The 20392-nt window shown below is 41.7% G+C and overlaps 1 protein-coding gene and 3 long non-coding RNA genes across 12 annotated transcripts in view; 2 read left to right on the forward strand and 2 right to left on the reverse strand.

Moving 5' to 3' along the window:
* The window catches only part of LOC146508724 (uncharacterized), a 376303-nt gene that overhangs the window by 219677 nt on the left and 136234 nt on the right, over positions 1-20392 (reverse strand). The window lies entirely within an intron of this gene.
* The window catches only part of mef2d (myocyte enhancer factor 2d), a 100099-nt gene that overhangs the window by 46146 nt on the left and 33561 nt on the right, over positions 1-20392 (forward strand). For 5 of the 8 annotated variants that reach the window (XM_085178147.1, XM_085178148.1, XM_085178150.1 and 2 more), the window contains exons 3-4: positions 71-274; positions 16513-16650. In XM_085178147.1, coding sequence (XP_085034273.1) covers positions 71-274; positions 16513-16650 — 342 coding nt within the window. Of the gene's footprint in view, positions 1-70; positions 275-16228; positions 16355-16512; positions 16651-20392 lie in introns of all 8 variants that reach the window. The other 3 variants (XM_085178149.1, XM_085178153.1, XM_085178154.1) reach the window with 1 other exon arrangement.
* On the forward strand, positions 281-5899 carry LOC146508733 (uncharacterized). Its single transcript, XR_014876949.1, has 2 exons — positions 281-4039; positions 5643-5899. It is a non-coding gene; the product is annotated as an uncharacterized LOC146508733 (long non-coding RNA).
* LOC146508734 (uncharacterized) lies at positions 8877-9402 on the reverse strand. The gene is made up of 2 exons (XR_014876950.1): positions 9100-9402; positions 8877-9008 (listed from the first exon to the last, which is right to left on the reverse strand). It is a non-coding gene; the product is annotated as an uncharacterized LOC146508734 (long non-coding RNA).

The following is a 20392-nucleotide window of genomic DNA, read 5'->3' on the forward strand; positions in this document are numbered from 1 at the left end:
GGGAACTATGAATAATTTTACTAAGATTGTGTTAGAGCTCTCTCAGCTCAGTTTTCATTTTTGTCATCAGGTGACGTTCACCAAGAGGAAGTTTGGTTTGATGAAGAAGGCCTACGAGCTGAGCGTCCTGTGCGACTGCGAGATCGCTCTCATCATCTTTAACCACTCCAACAAGCTGTTCCAGTATGCCAGCACTGACATGGACAAGGTCTTGCTGAAGTACACCGAGTACAACGAGCCACACGAGAGCCGGACTAACGCTGACATTATCGAGGTAAAGCGTGGAGACGGGAGGGAGGGCAGTGGGTCAAACAGCAGGAAACAACTGAGTCTTTAACACACCTCAAAATCTTTTTAACATCCTTAAAAGGTCCACTTTTCCCTCTTCTGATGTTGGTCCATACATTTTCATTCGTAGGTGCTTACTTTATGATGCATGAATCTCAGAAAGTTATTCACTGTTCACGTATCCTCCTTCTACATGGTTCTACCGTTGGAACAATAAAGATTAATTCTTGACTAAACCTTTATTAAGGTCCATTCAATGTCTTTTTTTCCATTTGATTACCTTTATTTTAATTAATTAATACATTTATTTATTTTAGCAGATGCTAGGCTTAAGGTAATCTTGACCTAGATACACTTCCTGAACAAACTGTGTTGCCTTCTGTTGCAATAAGGCTTTGAGTATCATAGTTTATTGTACATCAAGTCATTAAAAGGGGAAGCTGGACATTTTCAGATGTGTATTGATTAACTTTCTTCCCAAGAATAAGATTAGAGATTGATATCACTGTCGTGCCTGTTTACTTGTAGGCAGGTTAGAGGCAGAGGGTGATTAAGGTAGCTTAGCTTAAACAAAATCAGCTGATGTGATATATTACATCTTGTTTAATCTATAAAGAAGCCAAAGTCACACTAACCTTCAGTGTTTGTAGCGATCTAACCTTCTTCTAAATTGTTATGCATTATAAATTAGGCTTTAAGAAACTGAAGTGGTTGAACACTGCATTTTTAGAGGTGTCATTACATTTTTTAAAAAGCTTTTTATAACCCACTGTTCTTTCCTTAAATCCCTTGATACTGAAAAGTAACCATATATTTTAGTATTTCTTTACTATTGCCCAGTTCAGAATTGTGGAGTCCAGTCAGTCCCAGTGCTGTTTATGGTTGGATTCTGGCTTGGTGCCTTTGAGCTTAATGGGAGTAGAGAGATAGGAACAGCTGGGCCTCCCCGTCTTATCCCCCGCCCCCCTTAACACTCTGGCTTTGGTCGTATTGTTACCTGGAGACCTCTCTGACAACAACAACAAAACACCAACAAGCCAAAGGACAACGCCTAGAACCAGTTGGAAACCACTTCAGCATAAAATGCCCACCAGTTAGAGGAAGAACCTTCTGAGAAAAATAATCTTTGTTCATTTACATATTTACTAGAAGAGAGGTCAACGGTTAGGTCAGCAGAGAAAGTGTGAGGGCAGTCCGTCAGTTCCATTTTTATGTTTTTGTAATAGGAATCCATTTGCTTCCTAACGTCTTTCCTCCCTGTGGGAAAAGGCTTCGCTGGAGCTTGTCAGGCGAACATGGAACATATTCACATGCCTTGCTGACCCTTTTATACATAAGGACCCTCTTATGAATTCAACACGAGATGGTTAGGTATGATTCAGCGAGCCGTGTACACTGCAGTACAGCACTTACGCTTCATATGGAGCGTTGACTTAAAGCTGGATCTCGCCTGGCTTTGAGGTTTTTTTTCTCACTGAATATTGCTGCAGGAGTTCACGATCAGTCAACCACAAACACTGTCAACATGCAGTCACCGCCGTGGCTTTACTGTCATGTTGAATGCTCGGGCTAAATCGTATTTCAAACAACACACAGCAAAACAGCAAGGTTTGAGAAAAGGAGATGGCTAGCTCATGAATGGATTTAGGCCATTATTAGTTGGGCACTAGCATTACCTGATCTGTGTCAACAGCAATTTCCCAATCTGAATTTTTTGTCAAATTGCCCTTATGATTTTGGAATAAAACCTTGTGTTGGCAATGGCCTGAGAACAAAAACACAATAGAGTGGGAGTGATTCCCTCTTTTATCAGCTGCTTCTAAATAGTCCTATAAAATTGAGATTGATGCTACAGCAATAAATATTATTCGAACCTTTTGTTCTCCACTAGTTTTTGATTCACTACATTTATGAAGCAAGCGATACCAACCTGTGTCCCTGGGGTGACGAACTTTGACAGCAAATGATGAGTTTTATTTCCCTCTTTCAGGCTATTTCAAATACGTTATTGGAAGAAACCCACAGGCTGCAAACATTGTTTGATTCGATTTATGAAGTGCTCAGAAGCTCATCTGACCTCTAACTGCTGCTTTAAGGCGTAATTCTTTTCCAAGTTCTCTCAAACTGTCCACAAACACCTAAATCAATGGCTAGCTACAGTTATGTGCTAAAGGTGTTTTTGAATGGAGAGCGCTATTTTCCATTGTAGGAACCTACCTGAAGGACTCATTGATTGAATTCAGGTCCTGGATCACAAAAGTCCCAGCTCTGGCTGTGAGATTAAATCCTCTTTCCAACAGTTTTCTTGAGGAATTTCTGATTATAAAAAGATTTTCAGACCAGAACTGTTGAGAAACCATTTTCCTTGAATACAAGAGAGGGTCATACTTGAAGCTTGAATTACTTCATATATCGCAGAAAGTAAATTCCACATTCAACTAGATCTGATTTCCATCTGTTTTTCTGTTGATGGGATCATTTGGTTCTCATCAGAAATGGCCAAAGTAGCACTCTAAAATCGCACATGGACTAAAAGGAATTTGCCAGCCTAGCTACATTAAGCCTAAAGAAAATACAATGAATAACAGATTTATCTAATTTATTTCACAAAGGGGACTTTGTCTGAACATACTCCTAAACTTCCTGAGTTTTGTGATTTGGGATTTGTCATTATTGGTTATTATTTGGTTGTGTAGAGGCATGAAATCTTTGGGGCCTGAGCAGAATGCTCCTAAGGGGAATTTCATCCAATAAGGGCTTGCATTCAGTAATTGCTGAAATCTCAGTGAAAGTGTTGGTGAAGCAGTTTTGTGTTTGAGTGGGCTGAAGGTAAGACTGAGAGTTTGAGGCCATAATTTTCCCTTCACCTTTCTGTCTGTCAGTTTCTCTCTTCCTTCTACCCTTCCTGGCTTCGCTTCCTCCTAATCTCCTGATTCACTCGGTCACGACAGTTTTTCCCTTCTTTCTTGTCCTTCTCTTTCTGTCTGTCTCAGAGTGTCAGCAGTAAAGCCTTTCTGTAGGCTGTATCTTCAGCTGCAGATGGCTCTTAAGTGTATGCAAGTGCATGTGTGTGTGTGTGTGTGTGTGTCGTGGCTGGGCGTTGGGCTGCTCCGGGCCACATCAGCTCAAGCTCCACTGGCTCTGTTTGTGTGCGTACATGTGTTTGTGTTTTCGAGTGTGCCACTCTGTCTCATTCTGTCTCTTTTTGTGTGTTCATTAGTGTGTGTGTGTGTGTGTGTGTGTGTGTGTGTGTGTGTGTGTGTGTGTGTGTGTGTGTGTGTGTGTGTGTGTATCTATGTTTGAGTGTGTATGTGTGCATGCATAAGTCCACCTCTCTTTCTGTTTGCACGCTCTGCAGTGGCCCATGAGAACGTCTCATACAATATTCAGGCTTGGTGAGCCTCTTGGTTGTGTCAGCTTCTGTGTGTGTGTGTGTGTGTGTGTGTGTGTGTCCTACATGGGAGCTTCCTTCCTATACCGGCCTTTATACTGCCCGCCACCCATTCTCTTCATAAGCCAGGAGGCATTAAGCAACATTCGCCAGCATTTGTCCTCAGCTGTCCCCTTCCACAGATGTACTGCATTAAACACCACCTTGTTGGGCAGGTATCACGGTCGTTTGCCCCTGACATTTTCCATGAATTCTTGCTATTTCACATTACCAGTAGAGTAGCATGAGTCATTTCAGTATTAAAAAATAAAAGCCCTCAGAACCTTTTTCAGAATACGTTATATACAGTGGGGCAAAAAAGTATTTAGTCAGCCACCGATTGTGCAAGTTCCCCCACTTAAAATGATGACAGAGGTCAGTAATTTGCACCAGAGGTACACTTCAACTGTGAGAGACAGAATGTGAAAAAAAAATCCATGAATTCACATGGTAGGATTTCTAAAGAATTTATTCGTAAATCAGGGTGGAAAATAAGTATTTGGTCAATAACAAAAATACAACTCAATACTTTGTAACATAACCTTTGTTGGCAATAACAGAGGTCAAACGTTTACTATATGTCTTTACCAGGTTTGCACACACAGTAGCTGGTATTTTGGCCCATTCCTCCATGCAGATCTTCTCAAGAGCAGTGATGTTTTGGGGCTGTCGCCGAGCAACACGGACTTTCAACTCCCACCACAGATTTTCTATGGGGTTGAGGTCTAGAGACTGGCTAGGCCACTCCAGGACTTTCAAATGCTTCTTACGGAGCCACTCCTTTGTTGCCCGGGCGGTGTGTTTTGGATCATTGTCATGTTGGAAGACCCAGCCTCGTTTCATCTTCAAAGTTCTCACTGATGGAAGGAGGTTTTGGCTCAAAATCTCACGATACTTGGCCCCATTCATTCTGTCCTTAACACGGATCAGTCGTCCTGTCCCCTTGGCAGAAAAACAGCCCCATAGCATGATGTTTCCACCCCCATGCTTCACAGTAGGTATGGTGTTCTTGGGATGCAACTCAGTATTCTTCTTCCTCCAAACACGACGAGTCGAGTTTATACCAAAAAGTTCTACTTTGGTTTCATCTGACCACATGACATTCTCCCAATCCTCTGCTGTATCATCCATGTGCTCTCTGGCAAACTTCAGACGGGCCTGGACATGCACTGGTTTCAGCAGCGGAACACGTCTGGCACTGCGGGATTTGATTCCCTGCCGTTGTAGTGTGTTACTGATGGTGACCTTTGTTACTTTGGTCCCAGCTCTCTGCAGGTCATTCACCAGGTCCCCCCGTGTGGTTCTGGGATCTTTGCTCACCGTTCTCATGATCATTTTGACCCCACGGGATGAGATCTTGCGTGGAGCCCCAGATCGAGGGAGATTATCAGTGGTCTTGTATGTCTTCCATTTTCTGATGATTGCTCCCACAGTTGATTTTTTCACACCAAGCTGCTTGCCTATTGTAGATTCACTCTTGCCAGTCTGGTGCAGGTCTACAATTCTTTTCCTGGTGTCCTTCGAAAGCTCTTTGGTCTTGGCCATGGCGGAGTTTGGAGTCTGACTGGTTGAGGCTGTGGACAGGTGTCTTTTATACAGATGATGAGGTCAAACAGGTGCCATTCATACAGGTAACGAGTGGGGGACAGAAAAGCTTCTTACAGAAGACGTTACAGGTCTGTGAGAGCCAGGGATTTTCCTTGTTTGAGGTGACCAAATACTTATTTTCCACCCTGATTTACGAATAAATTCTTTACAAATCCTACCATGTGAATTCATGGATTTTTTTTTCACATTCTGTCTCTCACAGTTGAAGTGTACCTCTGGTGCAAATTACTGACCTCTGTCATCATTTTAAGTGGGGGAACTTGCACAATCGGTGGCTGACTAAATACTTTTTTGCCCCACTGTATACTGCCAATAGCTGCACAAAATAGCAATTAAGCAAAACTGCAGCTTATTTAAATGTGTCTTTGTCACTTTTTCTATGGGAAACTTAAATCTCCAAGGTAATGAGTGAATACAACCATTGCATAAATGTAGTGGAGGGAAATGTGTAATATTTAGCTCCAAAACAGGTTGTTGAAAAGCAGAACCATTGACAGCTGTTAAGGAGCTGATATTCTGCATTAGCTGGAAATTGGAAAACATTTGGCTGACAAAACATTTGAAAAAAAGAGATGATGCAACACGGTGGTAAACATGCCCCCGGTCCTATGTTTTTAAAGCATTTTTGCTGGCATAAAATTCCAAATGAACATCACTGACAATAGCGTTTCTCAGTTTTAACATTTTGTTTTTACTTTTTTAAATCACTTACAGGCTTTTAATCATTTGTAAATCATTGTTTCACACAGTGTAATCACCTTTTTTGAAAGCAGAGTTTTTGTAAACATTTGTCCGTAGGGAACAGTGTATTTGTTGGGGACTTGTTGGCAGATAAATACACGCTGGGTGCTCAAGTTAGGAATGTCTATGTAGAATTTGGTCAAAAGAAAGTACTCAACAGTGTCTGTGTTTGTGGCAATGAAAGGAAAAGTTCCCCAGTACAAATGTGTGGTTTGCTGAAAGTTTTTGGATAAACAATGGAGCTTTGTGACACAGCTAAATAAGATAGTTCTGGCTTTGGATGTCCTCAAAGTACTCGTTACTAGAATGACTATAGTGTTGGTTGTTGACTGTAACAAAAATAAAGAAGATCATCACATGTATCCTTTTAATAACTCAGTTTTGGCTAAGATTTCATTAGATATTTTCTTGGCAAGTTATAAGGGAGAAGAGCCCAATGTCTTTACTTCTCTGAAGGGCTCTTACTGTGAAACACAAGCAGGAATTATTTAGTTTTATTAAATAATTGCTGTAAAGAAATGCAGAAAATTTGCAAAGTAAAAATGACCTAAATCTGTTAACATGTTCTTGTCCAAAAGAGAACAGCAGTTTAAACAGCTTGAACAGACTTGTGATTATTGTAAAATACTTTTTATTTCCATGTGCAATAAATGATAATTATCATTTTGTACATTTTGTACATTTAAATGCCACAACTGTGACTGGACGTGTGTTACAGACATAGAGGGTTAGGGGCTTTCAGTGGTGCCCTGTACAGTCGAACAGTCAGTGTGACAAGATTGGCGAATTATACAATAATTATTAAAGATTATCTGCACTGGCACATGGTGTAACATCGCTGGTCAAGGACAGAGCTGAGACACACCGAGTGACGGAGCGCGAGAGTGAGGGAGAAGAGAGAGGGGATAATTGGATAGTCTCAAAATGTGCCCATTTGCTGCTCTGCCTCTGCAAGTGCTTTTGAGTATAAATTATGAAGTGTGGATATAGTCACGCAGGCACACGCAAACGGATACGTGCACGTGCGTACACAGTCTGTGCTTCGTGTATGTTGCTCTGTCTATGCTGTACATGCATGCACCTCTGGCCCTAAATGCCTAGATGCACTTAAGTTCATATTGAGGTGTGTATATGGGTGTGGGTGTGTGGACTCTATTCATCACACAGTTAGACATTCCTTCACTTCAGTGCAAGCTTGAGAGGCTGTGCATATGCACACACAGCCTCTCTCTGAGATGCACGTGCTGCTTGAAAGTGTGTGTGGGCAGCCTGCCTCTCCTGTCAGAATGTGTTAATCCGCTTGACTGCAGATCCCAATCAGGGCAAAGAAGGGAAGTGAGCGAGAGACAGAGGGAACACAAGCGAGCGCAATGCTAAAAGAGTGGGGATGAATAGCTGAGGAGAGAAAGCAAGATGGGCGGAGAAGGGGGATGCCCTTTTTTCCTTTAAGCGGCTCAGGGAAGACGGATCTCACCAAGAGCTTCAATGCTCGTGCTTAAGGACTTTGGGCACCGCCTTGATCCTCCTGGGCTGCAGCCAGGGGAGACTCACATATTGCGAAACATTACTTGTCAGTATTTTCCTACTAAGCAACAGATTGAGTTTGTTGCTACAATAGCCCTAGCGCTTCAAACAAATAGTATACAACCCCAGATTACCCCACTTAATGCACAGTGAGAAATTCACCCCCCTGCAGAGTTGCATGCCCACTTCTCCTCTGACGTCCTCTCGCAGAAAGCTGATGCCTGTGTTGTCCCGTAGATGCTCCTCATATAATCCTTCTTTGCTGTCTGAAGTCTGTGGTCCTCCTGCTAAGACCTGCCATGCCCAAGGTCCTAATCTGGAGTAGAAGAGGTCATAGGAAGGTTTATTGGTGCTTACATTAGTGGTCACCACTCTTACTGGGTTTTTTTTCTTCCAAGTTTCTGAACCACAAAACTTGTCTGAAAGGCCCAAAGCTCAACCATAATTAGGATTTTTGGATTTATTAATTTTTTTTACGTTACAAGTAGAATTTTAATGTGTTCTCCCTTTTAAATTAGATTTTTTGGGGGGGTTGTGACCTGATACATTCACACAACTTGATTTGAAACCAAGATATAAACTTGTCTTAATTTCATTGCCTCGAAATTATTCAAATTTATTTCTTATTATTACTTCACTGTTTTTTGCAGTTGAACTTCAAGGTTAAGGAATGCAATATAATGCCTTCAGTTATGGTCAGTATTATACCACACATTCACAGCATTGTGTTCAGAACAGAGATCCTGACCGTACGAAATAATTAACAGCCCTGTGCTGAAAAGGGGCCAAGATTTCATTAAAACAATATTAAGTACTGGAGGTCCTTGATTATAAAATATGTGACTCACTGAGTCGTGTTATGGAGATTCTGAATGAGGAACACATACTCCTTGAGGGCAGAAAAATAGGCTTCGGAATATTTTGTTTAGTTGTCATTAGTGTAGGCGGTCATATATCAATAAGACTGATTGGCTTACAGGTCATCTGTAGTTGACGTAGGGCATCATGCACGATCAGCTTCCTCTGATACATAGCAAACCATCCAGAGGCCTCTTGAGGGCTAAGTGAGAGAAGTCCATTATTTTCATGGACAAATAATTCCAGTGAGAGCTGGAGGGGTAATGGCTGTTTGTGCAGTGATGGTTTTTAATAAACTAAATGGTTAGAAATTAGAGGAAGTCTACAAGTCATAAACGAAACTATGTCCAAATGTTTAAATGATTAATCCAACCTTGTTATGCTGAGTGAACGGACTCTATGGCAGAACACACAGAAGCGCAGAAAATGCAAGGAGTGCTCTTTATTTGTGGTGTCAAAATTATATGAAATTATACAGAGGGACAAACAGAGGGAAACCAGGGGAGGACGCTGACACGTATTCGGAGGGAAAGGGGTTACCCGCGCACGCAGGGTGGATCTATAAGAAAAAGAAAAACGAAACTTTAGAGGGAGATGCCAAACCACCGATAAGAAACAGCAACAAACATGGGGAGAGTTGGAGAGCTCACTTGTCACACTGGCTGTACGGGCTCGGGCGGGGATTCTCGGGATGTGGGAGAAACGCTGTAAATGATCTCCGTAGTGATCCCGGAAATGCGGCTTCACAAACAGCTGATAGGTAAGCGGGTGATGGATCCGGCACTCGAGGAGGTGGCAATACTCCGACACCAGACGTCAGTCGCGCTGCTCCTAAGTAACGCTCCATCAAATGACGTCTGATGCACCGCCGGTGTGTCAGCATCCCGTGACACACCACCCCGCCTACCTGAGCTGAAAACAGAAGCAGACCCCGTGACACCACACCAGAGAAACCCCAACTCCTAACAAACCTAACTTCCTGAATTTTATACTTTAATTAGAAAAAACCCCACTTAGTTAGACCATCACAATGCATAACATATAGTTGAGTTTTCATTTACATTTTCATGTTAAATACGCTTTTGACCTTGAAATTAATGCATAATTAATACTTTACACAGGGGAGCACTAGGAACAGGAAGCATAATTAATCTAAATACAAAAGTGACAGAGAGCAGGACGAGGAAATGCATTTACGTTCTTTTCTGTTTTATTTTATTTTATTTATTAATTTTCTGTTTTAACAAGTTGTTCAAAAAAATACATTCTGAACCCGCACGATAGCGAGTGTGTGTTTTTTGTGGGGAGCGAGGACATGACTTCCTCACGTCTCACAGCTTGGCAGGTTACTGACATGAGAAACAACAAGTGCTGATCTATAATACAACATCTGAGGAGCCTGGCAGCCACTGCTGTGCTGAGACTGTGGATATGATGCCCCAAATGACTGACTGTAGGGGGCTGCATGCGTGAGAGAGAGAGAGACTTTCTTCTGCATTTCTGTATTTGACAAGCCACAATGAGAGTTGACATTACAGTTTGCTTTGCACTTACCAGGCCTAGACAGCGGGGACTCTGCACTGCTCCCTAAGTACTTTTGGGACCATATAACCTGCACCGTCATAGTCCAAAAGAAAGCCTAACAATAAACAGAACATACTGTACTGGGCAAATAAAAGTGAGATTAGAAAACTATAATAATCAGTTAAAGGAAAGTTTTTTACATGTCTCTGTTAATATTCTGTTTATCCTTCATGTTCGTGTTTGTCACTAAAACATCCCTTCCTAATATACTTCTGTTAGAAGTGATGAAGAACAAAATCCAGTCTTTGGTTCCTGAATAGATTTTGAAATTCATCCAGTCAAGTGGCCACCTTCCTTTTACATAGATTTTGATTCTGTGCTGACCTGCAGCGCAGCAACACTGAGTCAATTTGGTACTCGTATGTAAAGTAAATGCAACTTTAGAAATCAGTTGTATTTTTATCTGTCTTATTTGCCTTCATAGTAATGAAATTGGTTTTTAATTCCCAGATAAATTTTTCTAATGAGGAGTGATCAGTGGCCTTATGAACACCAGACAATAGTTTGGTGACTCCCATCCTTTAACTTTAGTTAAAGTACAGTACAAATCAGTGATTAGTCCGACCCTGCTTTGTTCTTAAAGCAGTTGTGATTGTTCCAGTTGTTTTGGAGGACTGGCCAAAGTTTCTGTGGATTACAGCTGATTCCAAGTTAACTTGATGATGTTGAGATTAGGTTTGTGTAGAGGTTACGCTATCAGTTGCAAGACTCTTTGTTCTTCTTGATGACAAAGATAGGTTTCATGGTCTTTTTGCCATGTTGAACAATTACTTTTATCATAGATAAGAATTTAAACATCTAAAGTGGCTAAACAGGAAAACTGTGCAAGCGGTGCTGTTCGGCAGTTTCATATCTGGGCCTTCCCACTTCCCAAGTGTCCAAGTCACAGAGCCCAGAGTTGCTTCCAGAGGCAGTGTGTGTATCTGTTAAACTTATACATGGCTCGATATGGTGACACCCAAACACACATGTATGTTTTAGGTAAGGTCTGTTTTTCTGGCACTTTCCAAATGAATGTGACGATAAAGCCGATAGAGGCAAAAGAGAGAAAAAGAAAAGGAAATGCAAAAAACCAGGAAGGGAACCTGATACACTCAAAGTATTATTGCCACTGTTATCAAACGTCAAATACTGACACTATGCATGCAGTCGTACAGTGACTTTCAGTCACGACTTTGAGCACATAGAGGCTTCAAACACATTTTAGTAAGGGATAAAAGGTTGGAGCAGGAAAGAGAGAGGAAAAGGGAAGGAAATTATGATGGGAAAAGCTCTGGGAACAAGAGACAGGGCAAAAGAGGAGAGGGAAAGAAACTGAAACAGGAGAGAATGAAGGTTGATGAGAGGAAATGAGTGACTGGGGAGTATTGCGTATGGAGACATTTCAAGGAAGCAATGGCGAGAGATGTTAAGGGTGGAAAAACACAGAAGGACAAGTGGGAGAGTTTGCACTTGCACTGTGAGCGAGCGAGAGCTACGTTAAAGGTGGTGGGCTGAGAGATGAGAGGCCGAGAGAAAGACAAAAAGAGACAGGACAAAGCAGCAGCAGCGTTTCATGGAGAGCTGGAAACAGAGGGCGGGCGGACAGGCGGGTGGGCGAGCGAGCGAGCCAGAGGGGAACGAAGAGAGTGAGGTGGGGGCGGGGCTTGCGAGCAGTCATAGCCAGTTAGAGGCTGGCGTGGTGCTCTGCAGGGTGAATCTTACCCTGGCAACACAATAGAGCGAGAGAGCGAGAGGGAAAGTGGGAGAGAGGGAGACAGCGGACAGGTGAACAGATGGCTGACTGAGAGACAAGCTGATCAGTGCACAACAGAGGGGTGTGTGTGTGAGTGTGAGCGAAAGAGAGAATGTGAATGTAATGCAATGTAACACAAAATGTTCAGTCTGAGAGAGAGTGGGAAAACAAACAAAGAAAGTGAGAGAGAGTGAGAGAGGGGGAAAGATGCCCATGTTTACACTGTAATGTTCACAAAATATCAGTGGAGTTTACATGAGAGAAAGACAGAGAGGCAAGCCTATGATGTCCAAAAAATATCAAGTGTGTGTGAAAGCAAGTGGAGACAGTGTGAGAAGGAAGCCTACTGTACGTCTGTTTGCATCCATATGTCAGTGTGTCCATTAGGATTGTTGCTTTTTATATGAATTTGAAAGTGTCAGATGGAGAGGAAATGAAGGAATATTTGACCAGTGGTGATCCATTCAGATTTTTGATTTGTGGGTCGGGCGTTTTGTACTTCAGTGGAACTGAAATGCAGTGTCATTCTGACCTTATTCCATGGCCTGCTTCTTTGGCAGAAAATAGAGTAAGCTAGCAATCTCAGTGGATAATTACGGCCTCAAATTAGGAAAAGCAATAAGCAGAAGCATTTAGACTTCAGTACTACGTGCTGAAGAAGTTACAGATGAAGGTAAGTTTGTATGCCAACTAGGTAAAAACTGGTGAATCTATTGCCACGATGGCATAAAGACAATGAAAATGAATGAACACTGTCCTTATTGGAAGCGTTAGTGGAAGCATTGTAAGAAATGGCATAATTGTTCTTGTTTTTATTGTCCTTTGGGGGAAATGATGTTTGTGTCAGAGTTAATAACACATGGCGCCTTAATAGCATATGCATGATAGCTGCATCTTTATGACAAATAATGCCAGATTTAATCAAGTACAGAAATACAAATGAATCACACTTAAAATGGGACAATTTTAAGAAGATTGAGGACATTTAGGGAATTTTGTCCAAACCCCAAAGACAGTTACATGTTTGGTCTTATTGTCATTATTTTTGTTCTTATTATTAAAAAAAATTAAAAAAAAGTATATGATCACCAAATCCATTTGTATTTTGGCCCTGTTCATCATATCAACTCTAATGAGGACTGATATTTGATGACGCTTTGGTCGCAGATCTGTGAAAGTAGGATCAAGGTGTAATTGAACTAAAGCTTAAATTGAAGGAGATTTATTTTTTGGTTGGTTTAGCCATCTACTTTTAAATTAGGCTTAGGAAATGCAAAACTGGAACTTTGTGTCTCCTCACAAGTATCCAAGTACAAATGTGTGTCACTACATGTGAACAGTGCACCAACATGGCTCCGGTGTCATCCCAGTTTTGTTTGCAGGCTCTTTATCTCTTTGTGTCCTGACAGTCAGGGCAGGAGGTCCACGCTTCTATCACGTCCTCCACACAGCCCTCTGTCACACGCCGTCATTGTCAAGTTGAAAGTTGTTCTATTTTTATTTATTTTATGTAGTTCTTTTATTCTCTCAATTTTTAGGTCAGTGCGCACACACATCTGCCTCAGCACAGTGTGTTTTCTATGAACTGTGCGCAACAAAGCGCATGGTGGCTGCTCCTGTGTGTGAAATTTACATTAAGCTGCAGATCAGAGCACTTACTTGTTCTGGTGAGAGTTAACAGCTGAATCAGGAGACTGTCTCCATGTTGGAACAAATCTTTCTAATAACCCGTTTCTGTGGGTAGATAAAAAAGCAGCTTTGACACTGCGATAATAATAACGGCTTTGGTTTTTAATGAGATTCATATCAAAGAGCAGTATTGTTATTAACACTGAAAGTCTTTTTACCCTTACATCCAAATGGCATCATTACCCTCTTGCCCTCACCTGTTTTTAGGATTTCAGGCTAATACATCAAAAATGAAAAGAATCTCTGTCTCTTCCTCCTCGGGGTTTAGTCTGGAGCTCTCGATACAACGACTTCCCGCCAGCTTCACTTTAGAGGCTGAATTGCATGCAGTTGAATCATTCTCACTTAACAATGATTGTGTGCTGTGCACTCATGTAACACATGGTTAGGTTTTAATCAGACCACCACTAGACTATAGTCGCACCTGACACGGCAAGTGCTTGTTAATTAAAGAAAGTAAAGGGTGCATGAGTTATTGGATATAATATCTGTTGGGTGATACATGTAACAGTACCCTGCATTATATGTTGTGTGTAATTGAATGTCAAAAGACGCCAGTGGTTTTATTTGTTTTACGTACTCAACTACAAATTAGGTAGACTACATGTTTTTGTTCAACCCCAAATTACACTTGCATATGAAAAAGGACTGTTTCACAATACTGTGGAAAACTATGCACAACCCTATGATTCAGTAGCTTGTAGAGCCATTCTTAGCAGCAGTAACTTGAAGTAATCACTTTCCGTGTGACTATGATTCTCTCACATCGCTGTGGAGGAATTCTGGCCTACTCTTCTTTCCAGTGTTCCTTGGGTTCATTCAGGTACGAAGGCATTTGTTTATTCACACCTTTCAATGAGGTTCCATCACAGCATTTCAGTGAGCTTGAGGTCTGCTTTTACTGCACCATCGAGACACCAGATTTGCTGGTGTACTTGGAATCATTGTTCTGTTGCGTGACCCAGTTCTAGCTGTTTAGTCAGTAATACAGAGGAGTTCATAGTCGACTCAATCACTGAAAAATGCCCTGGTCCCATATCTGCAGAACAAGCCAGAATCATCACTGTTAGTATTTGCTCTATGTGTTCATATGCTGCGTTTGGTTTTCTACAAATGTGGTGCAATTTGGCCAAACATCTCCACACCTAAGTAGTTTTCTCCCAGCAGCCCTTCAACACCAACCATAATCATTCAGTGTTTTTGTAATTGTAAAGTCGTGACTTTGGCCTGTAGACTCTGAGTTGTAGCTCTTGTTGTTCTCTGTGCTTTGCACGGTCTCACTTTGGGGGGAATTTGCTTGGATGCTCACATCTGTATGCCTGCTTTTATAGAGGTGCTCACACTTGCTGATGATCATCTAATCAAACACATATGATTAGCAGCACCTTAATCTCATAATACCAATGGAAGCAATAAGAGCTTACTTAGTTTTTCACTTTTTTCACATGACTGCACATTACAGTTAATACTAGATACTAGATTTACGAGCTTTTAAAGCAATTATTTTCCTGCGATTGCTTGTTTATTAAACATCCACTTTCCTATGTCTTAATGATGCTTCTTTTTTGTAAGACACTGAAGGTCATTTGTTAATTCTTGAAATCAGTTGTTCAGTTGTTTTCTACAGAGTGCAGCTTAAAATATAGTGCTTCGCAGACAGATGCCCCCTCCCCTCCTTTTTTTTAATTCAATAAAAAATGTTTTGGATGGAATGACTTGCTGGAGTGAGAACTAGAGTCTTTTTCTCTTCTTTTCTTTTTTTTTTTGGCCATGGTTATAGTCTATTTTTCCTTTGGGATAGATTTCAAGGCGAGGGATTTCTTTCTTTTCGCACCACTCAAGGCTAAAGCTTGTATTTGGACCACAGTAGGATCTCCAGCTCCAGTTTAAGATCCATTTTGCTACGAGGATCTCTCTGCTTGGCTCTGTGGTCAAGGGCCCACCAGGCAAAGCTACTTAACAGCAAATCTTGTTTAGCAGAATCCTCTCAAAATAAGAGCCTCTTTATCTCCCTTTCTCGCCCGTCGGTCTCCCTCTTCCATTTCTCGCCCTTTCCAAAGTGTGCGAACACTGACGCAACCTGTCTGCCGTTAGCTGAAGTGCTAATACCAGCACATGCTTCCTAGCTCACCCTTTACCCCTTTGCTTTACTTTACCACATTCCTCAGTGCAAAGCTTCACACCAATTACTAACACTGTTGATTAGCCAACGTGTGCACAAGTGTGATGCCTCGCTGTATCTTCTGACATGCACATAGTTTATTGGCCTTGTTCTCTCAGACCACATCCTCCGATTTGAAAGCTTTCTGCGGTTGGAATAAGACTCAGTAGTTTTTCAGCCCTTTAAACCATAACTTCCTGAGTGCACCTGCTGGATAAGCAAGTACAGTTTCTTCCTTAATAACTTGCTTTCAGGTGGGTGGCAGATGTTACGAACTTTGACCTCACAAATCGACAGAGGATTTTCAAAGGTTGAAGTTGAGAACGTGTGTTCTGTAAGGCAGCTTTTCTGCTCACAGAAGGTGCCGCAAGGAAAAAAAGACACACTCTTTTTATGTCATCATCAGGGTCAAATTGTTCCATCTGACCTTAGCTGGCTCATGTTTATACAACGAATAGCGTAGGAGTCAGCACATTTTATGCAATCAAGATGTTCATTTGTGTTTGAGAAATGAAAATCTTTCACTGTGTGCTAATTTCAATATGTGCATGGAAAAATGAAATGTAAATGTGCTTCCTTCTCCTCCTCTACCCCTCTTTAACCGCTTCAGACGTTGCGAAAGAAAGGCTTTAACGGTTGCAACAGCCCTGAGCCCGACGGCGACGACTCCATCGACCAAAGCCCGCTAAATGAGCGCAAGACCGAGGACCTGGACAGCCTCTTCAAGCGCTACGGCGTGAGTACAATCACATTTTTGTCACCTTATCTAACCTACCCTTTCTTTTCTTCTTCTCCCTTTTTTCTCTACTTTCCTCTCTCTCTCTTTCTCTCTCTCTCTCTCTCTCTCTTTCTCTCTCCCTGTCTGCCTTCTCTTCTTTTGTTTGGGGAACGAAGGCTCTGAACAAGAAAGAGCACCGGGACTCTGAGAGCCCAGACCCCGAGGAGCCCTTCTCCCTCACCCCCCGCACTGAAGAGAAATACAAAAAAATTGACGAGGAGTTTGATAAAATGATGCAGAACTATAGGCTGTCAGTGAGTACCTCCCACCACTCTGCGTAACCCTGCCCCCTCTTCATGTTGGTACCTTGCTGCTGCCGCTGACCGGACAACCGGAGATTTCCGGCTGCTGATGGTGGCCTGACTACTCACAGAGCACTCGCCTTCACCATTCCCCACTCCTTTACCTTCTCTACTTCACCGCTTACCAATAGCACCTATCCCCATCCCCCAAATCACTACCCACAACCACCCCACCCCACTGATGGTGTGTGCTTCAGCAAGAAATAAGAGCAGCCAAGTTCATAAGGGAAGCCTCTTAAAAGTAAAATTGTAACTAATGTTCAGATTCATCATTAATTAATGGAATGGTATTATTTTTTTTTTGTAAGAAAGCCTAAAGTTGTGTTTTCAGTGTTGTTTGGTCTTTTCAACAACCAACACGAATATAATAACTTTAAAGAGATAGACTCAGATAGACATAATTTATGGGGTACATGGAGAGTCATTTTCTGCAGTTAAATTTCCTAGGAGTCATAAAAAAGACAAATAATATTCTTTTTTTGCTGTTTTGTTTTGTTTTGTTTTTTGCAGTGCTGCGCATGTGTAAGACAGAAAGTGATCCTTAAAAAAGCAGCATGACACCAAATAGGGCATGCTAACTGTGATTATTCATCTGAAGTTACAGTCATCACAGTGAAGCCCATTCTCAGGAGTATTATGGCTTTTAATACAATGTTTCTGATGCCTCTGCAAGTTCGCAAACGTACAAGAATAAACAACAGAGGGAGAGGAGCGATAACTAGGTCCCTGGTTCTCACAAAAGTTGGCATAGCAACTAATATCGCAAGGGGAAATCATGTTTTATGGTAATAATCAACACGTTTGGAGCATGCCTTCGAGCAGTCAGATCTTTTTTTTTTTTTGACTGAATGCACCAATTGTGTAATACTTAGCAACATTAAAGAAAGAGCGTTGCAATTTCAGATAGTCTGTATCCACCAGGGCTGTGTCTGTTTCTCAGATAACACATAGAAAGCCAGAGTGCAGTTGATAACCGGCTGTTATTAGCAGCATTACTGAGGTCACTTTAGTCCCAGTGTAGTCCTGTTCCTCCGATGGGCTCCTGACATTATCCAGGTTCTGCCTCCTGACTGGCGCTCTGCCAATCCCCTTTTACCGCTCTAGTTCTTTGCCAATTTCTCTGTGATTCATTTTTTCCTCTCTGCTCAATAATGCCATTAATGTCACTTTAATGACTAGCACTTAATTTACAGCTCCTCTTCCTGTCTGCCGGCCCCCTGATTGGTCGCTTGGGATGGGACACAGTCACTTTGAGGTTCTGCAGAATAGTTAGGCAGCAGTTGTTTACTACAATCACACCTTTGGTGTTACACCTTTATGGGGGGTGGAGGCGTTTTTCTTTTTTCTTATTGTTGTTCTTTACTGTATTAGGCTTGTTTTGTGGTATGCATGACTAGTCTCATAATCATGCTGTAATTTTAATTGTTAATATGCGTATGAAAATAGGACTGTGAAAAGGTATATAATTATGAACAATGTATAATGTATGCATTGTCAGCTACATATCTAGTTTACAGCTAGAGCGATGGAAAGACTATACCTTTGCCTGGTTTTAAAGGCTTGAAACACACAATTTGTTAAATTAAAAGCAGTTTTATGGACAAAACTAGTATAAAAAAACACACTGGTGGTTTGGAGGAAAGAAAAGGCTTTCTTCAAAATGACATCAAGCGCTAATGTTAATATTAATTTACTAAAATCTCACATACATCAGAGCATAATGGAGAAAATGAGCTGCCTCTCAGATTAATCAGCTCAGTGAATCTCTCCCCTCCTGATATCCACCCTGCCTCCATCAGCCTCTCTGTGCTGTGTGAGACAAATAGCTCTGAAAAGACTTTCTCAAAAGAGAAAACCACAGAAGAAGAAGAAGAAGCGGATTCAATCTACTGCACTTAGAGAGCTGCAGCTCTTGGCTCATGCCATTTGTATGCTAGCGTAACGCTGCTAGCAAATGACTCTAGCGACAAGCTGTCCCGACATCACTCTGCCCCCCTCGGTGTCCCAGTCAGCCTGCCTACCTGTCTGGTTTTCCAGCACACCTTTCACGGTCAACCAGTAATCAGAAACATGCAGCACCACCTGCCACTCCTCCCCTCAGCATCATAATCCCCAGCATGACAGATAGGGGCCGGGATATACAAGCTTAATCCCACTTGTACTCAAATACCTCCCAAGGTAGGAAGAGAGTGGTGAGGGAGAACGGGCAGGACACTTGGCTAAACGAGCCCCCAGCTAACGTATCTTTTCCTGTTAAACTGGCACTGTAGTAGGCAAGAGAAAAGAGCTGGGTTTTTGTTTTTTTATCCTAACCGGAGGGCCCCTGGTTTGATCCTTTTCTGGCTCTGAGATTCTGGGCCAGGAAATTGAATAAGAAATAGATTTCTGCCTTTTAACAACCACCTCCATGGTGCCTTTCAGCAAGAAGCTGAATGTTTTGTCTCCTGTATAAGCTTGGAATGAATGTCAAGTGAAACATGGTGTTATTGAAACTGCTGCACACTTAATCACATCTAATTTAGTTTTGAGATTAGTTTAGCTTTGAATTTCATGCCATGAAAGCATGAGGACTCTCAGCATCCCTATTAATAGTTTCTGTTAAGAGCTGCAAAAAAAACAATTTTCAGTGAGAATCAGGTGTTTTGGAGAAGGTGAGCCGCGAGTCATTCAGCCTCTTTTTATTTATTTAGGATCAAATATCGGTGAAGTTGGAAAGAAATTAGAGTGAGGGGGGGGGGGGCATAGAACTAAACAACTAAAGCTAATTTACTGGTCAACTGCTGGGACATCTAAAGGTCCGTCAAACACTTTTCCAATGATGCATCTGTGTTCAGATCTACAGCCTTTTACAAATACGATGCGACAATCCTACAGTTGAAAAAGGGAAAAAAAAAGAAGAAAACTTTCAAAGGCTTCCAGGACAAGAGGGAGGAAAAGGGAAACTAGGCCATGAGTTTAATTCATTCTGATTTACCCTTGCATCGTGGAAACACACCCTTGTTGAGAGAGCTCCTCTGAGGGAAAATAGGTTAGCCTTCTCTCCCCTCTTTTTGTTCTCTTCACACAGAAGAGGCCTTAAGCTTCCTCACATGAGCCTCTGGAAAAGCTCCTAGTCAATTATTTACCTAACAGGTTCTTGTTATTTTTTTCTATGGTTCCCATCCTCTGCGCTAAATCCACAGGATGAAGAGCAGTACCCAGTTAACCCTCCTCTCTGCAATTAGGAGCAGCAGTGTTAAATGGAGTCAGAGTGGGCAGATGTAAATTCTCTTGTAATTTGCCAAAGACATGGATTAATTCTCAGTGTAGCACAGTGGAGAGCAGGGTCAAGACAAATTTAAAATTCATATTTACAGAATAAATGAAGAGGTTTTGGAGTTATGTCACCAATCTCCTAGCAACCAGAGGCTGATACAGATATGAAGGTCTTGTGGAATGGTGGCGAGCAGCAAACAATCGATGGCTAAATGTATTACAAAGTACCAATAAAGAGACAGACAGCTGAAGAGGATTGTTTTTTAAGGTATGCATAGTACTCTTGAGGCATCTCTCATTTTTCATATTCAGTAAGGATAATAGGAAGTTGGTACAGCAATTTATTGAAACATGCAATTACAAGCTTGGAAGGCAATATCTGGTATAACTACTAAACTCTCTTACGCAAGCTTTCTTAGAACTTCTTTAAGTAGTCGTC

This window comes from Neolamprologus multifasciatus, chromosome 11 (assembly GCF_963576455.1).
Source record: "Neolamprologus multifasciatus chromosome 11, fNeoMul1.2, whole genome shotgun sequence".
NCBI lineage: Eukaryota > Metazoa > Chordata > Actinopteri > Cichliformes > Cichlidae > Neolamprologus > Neolamprologus multifasciatus.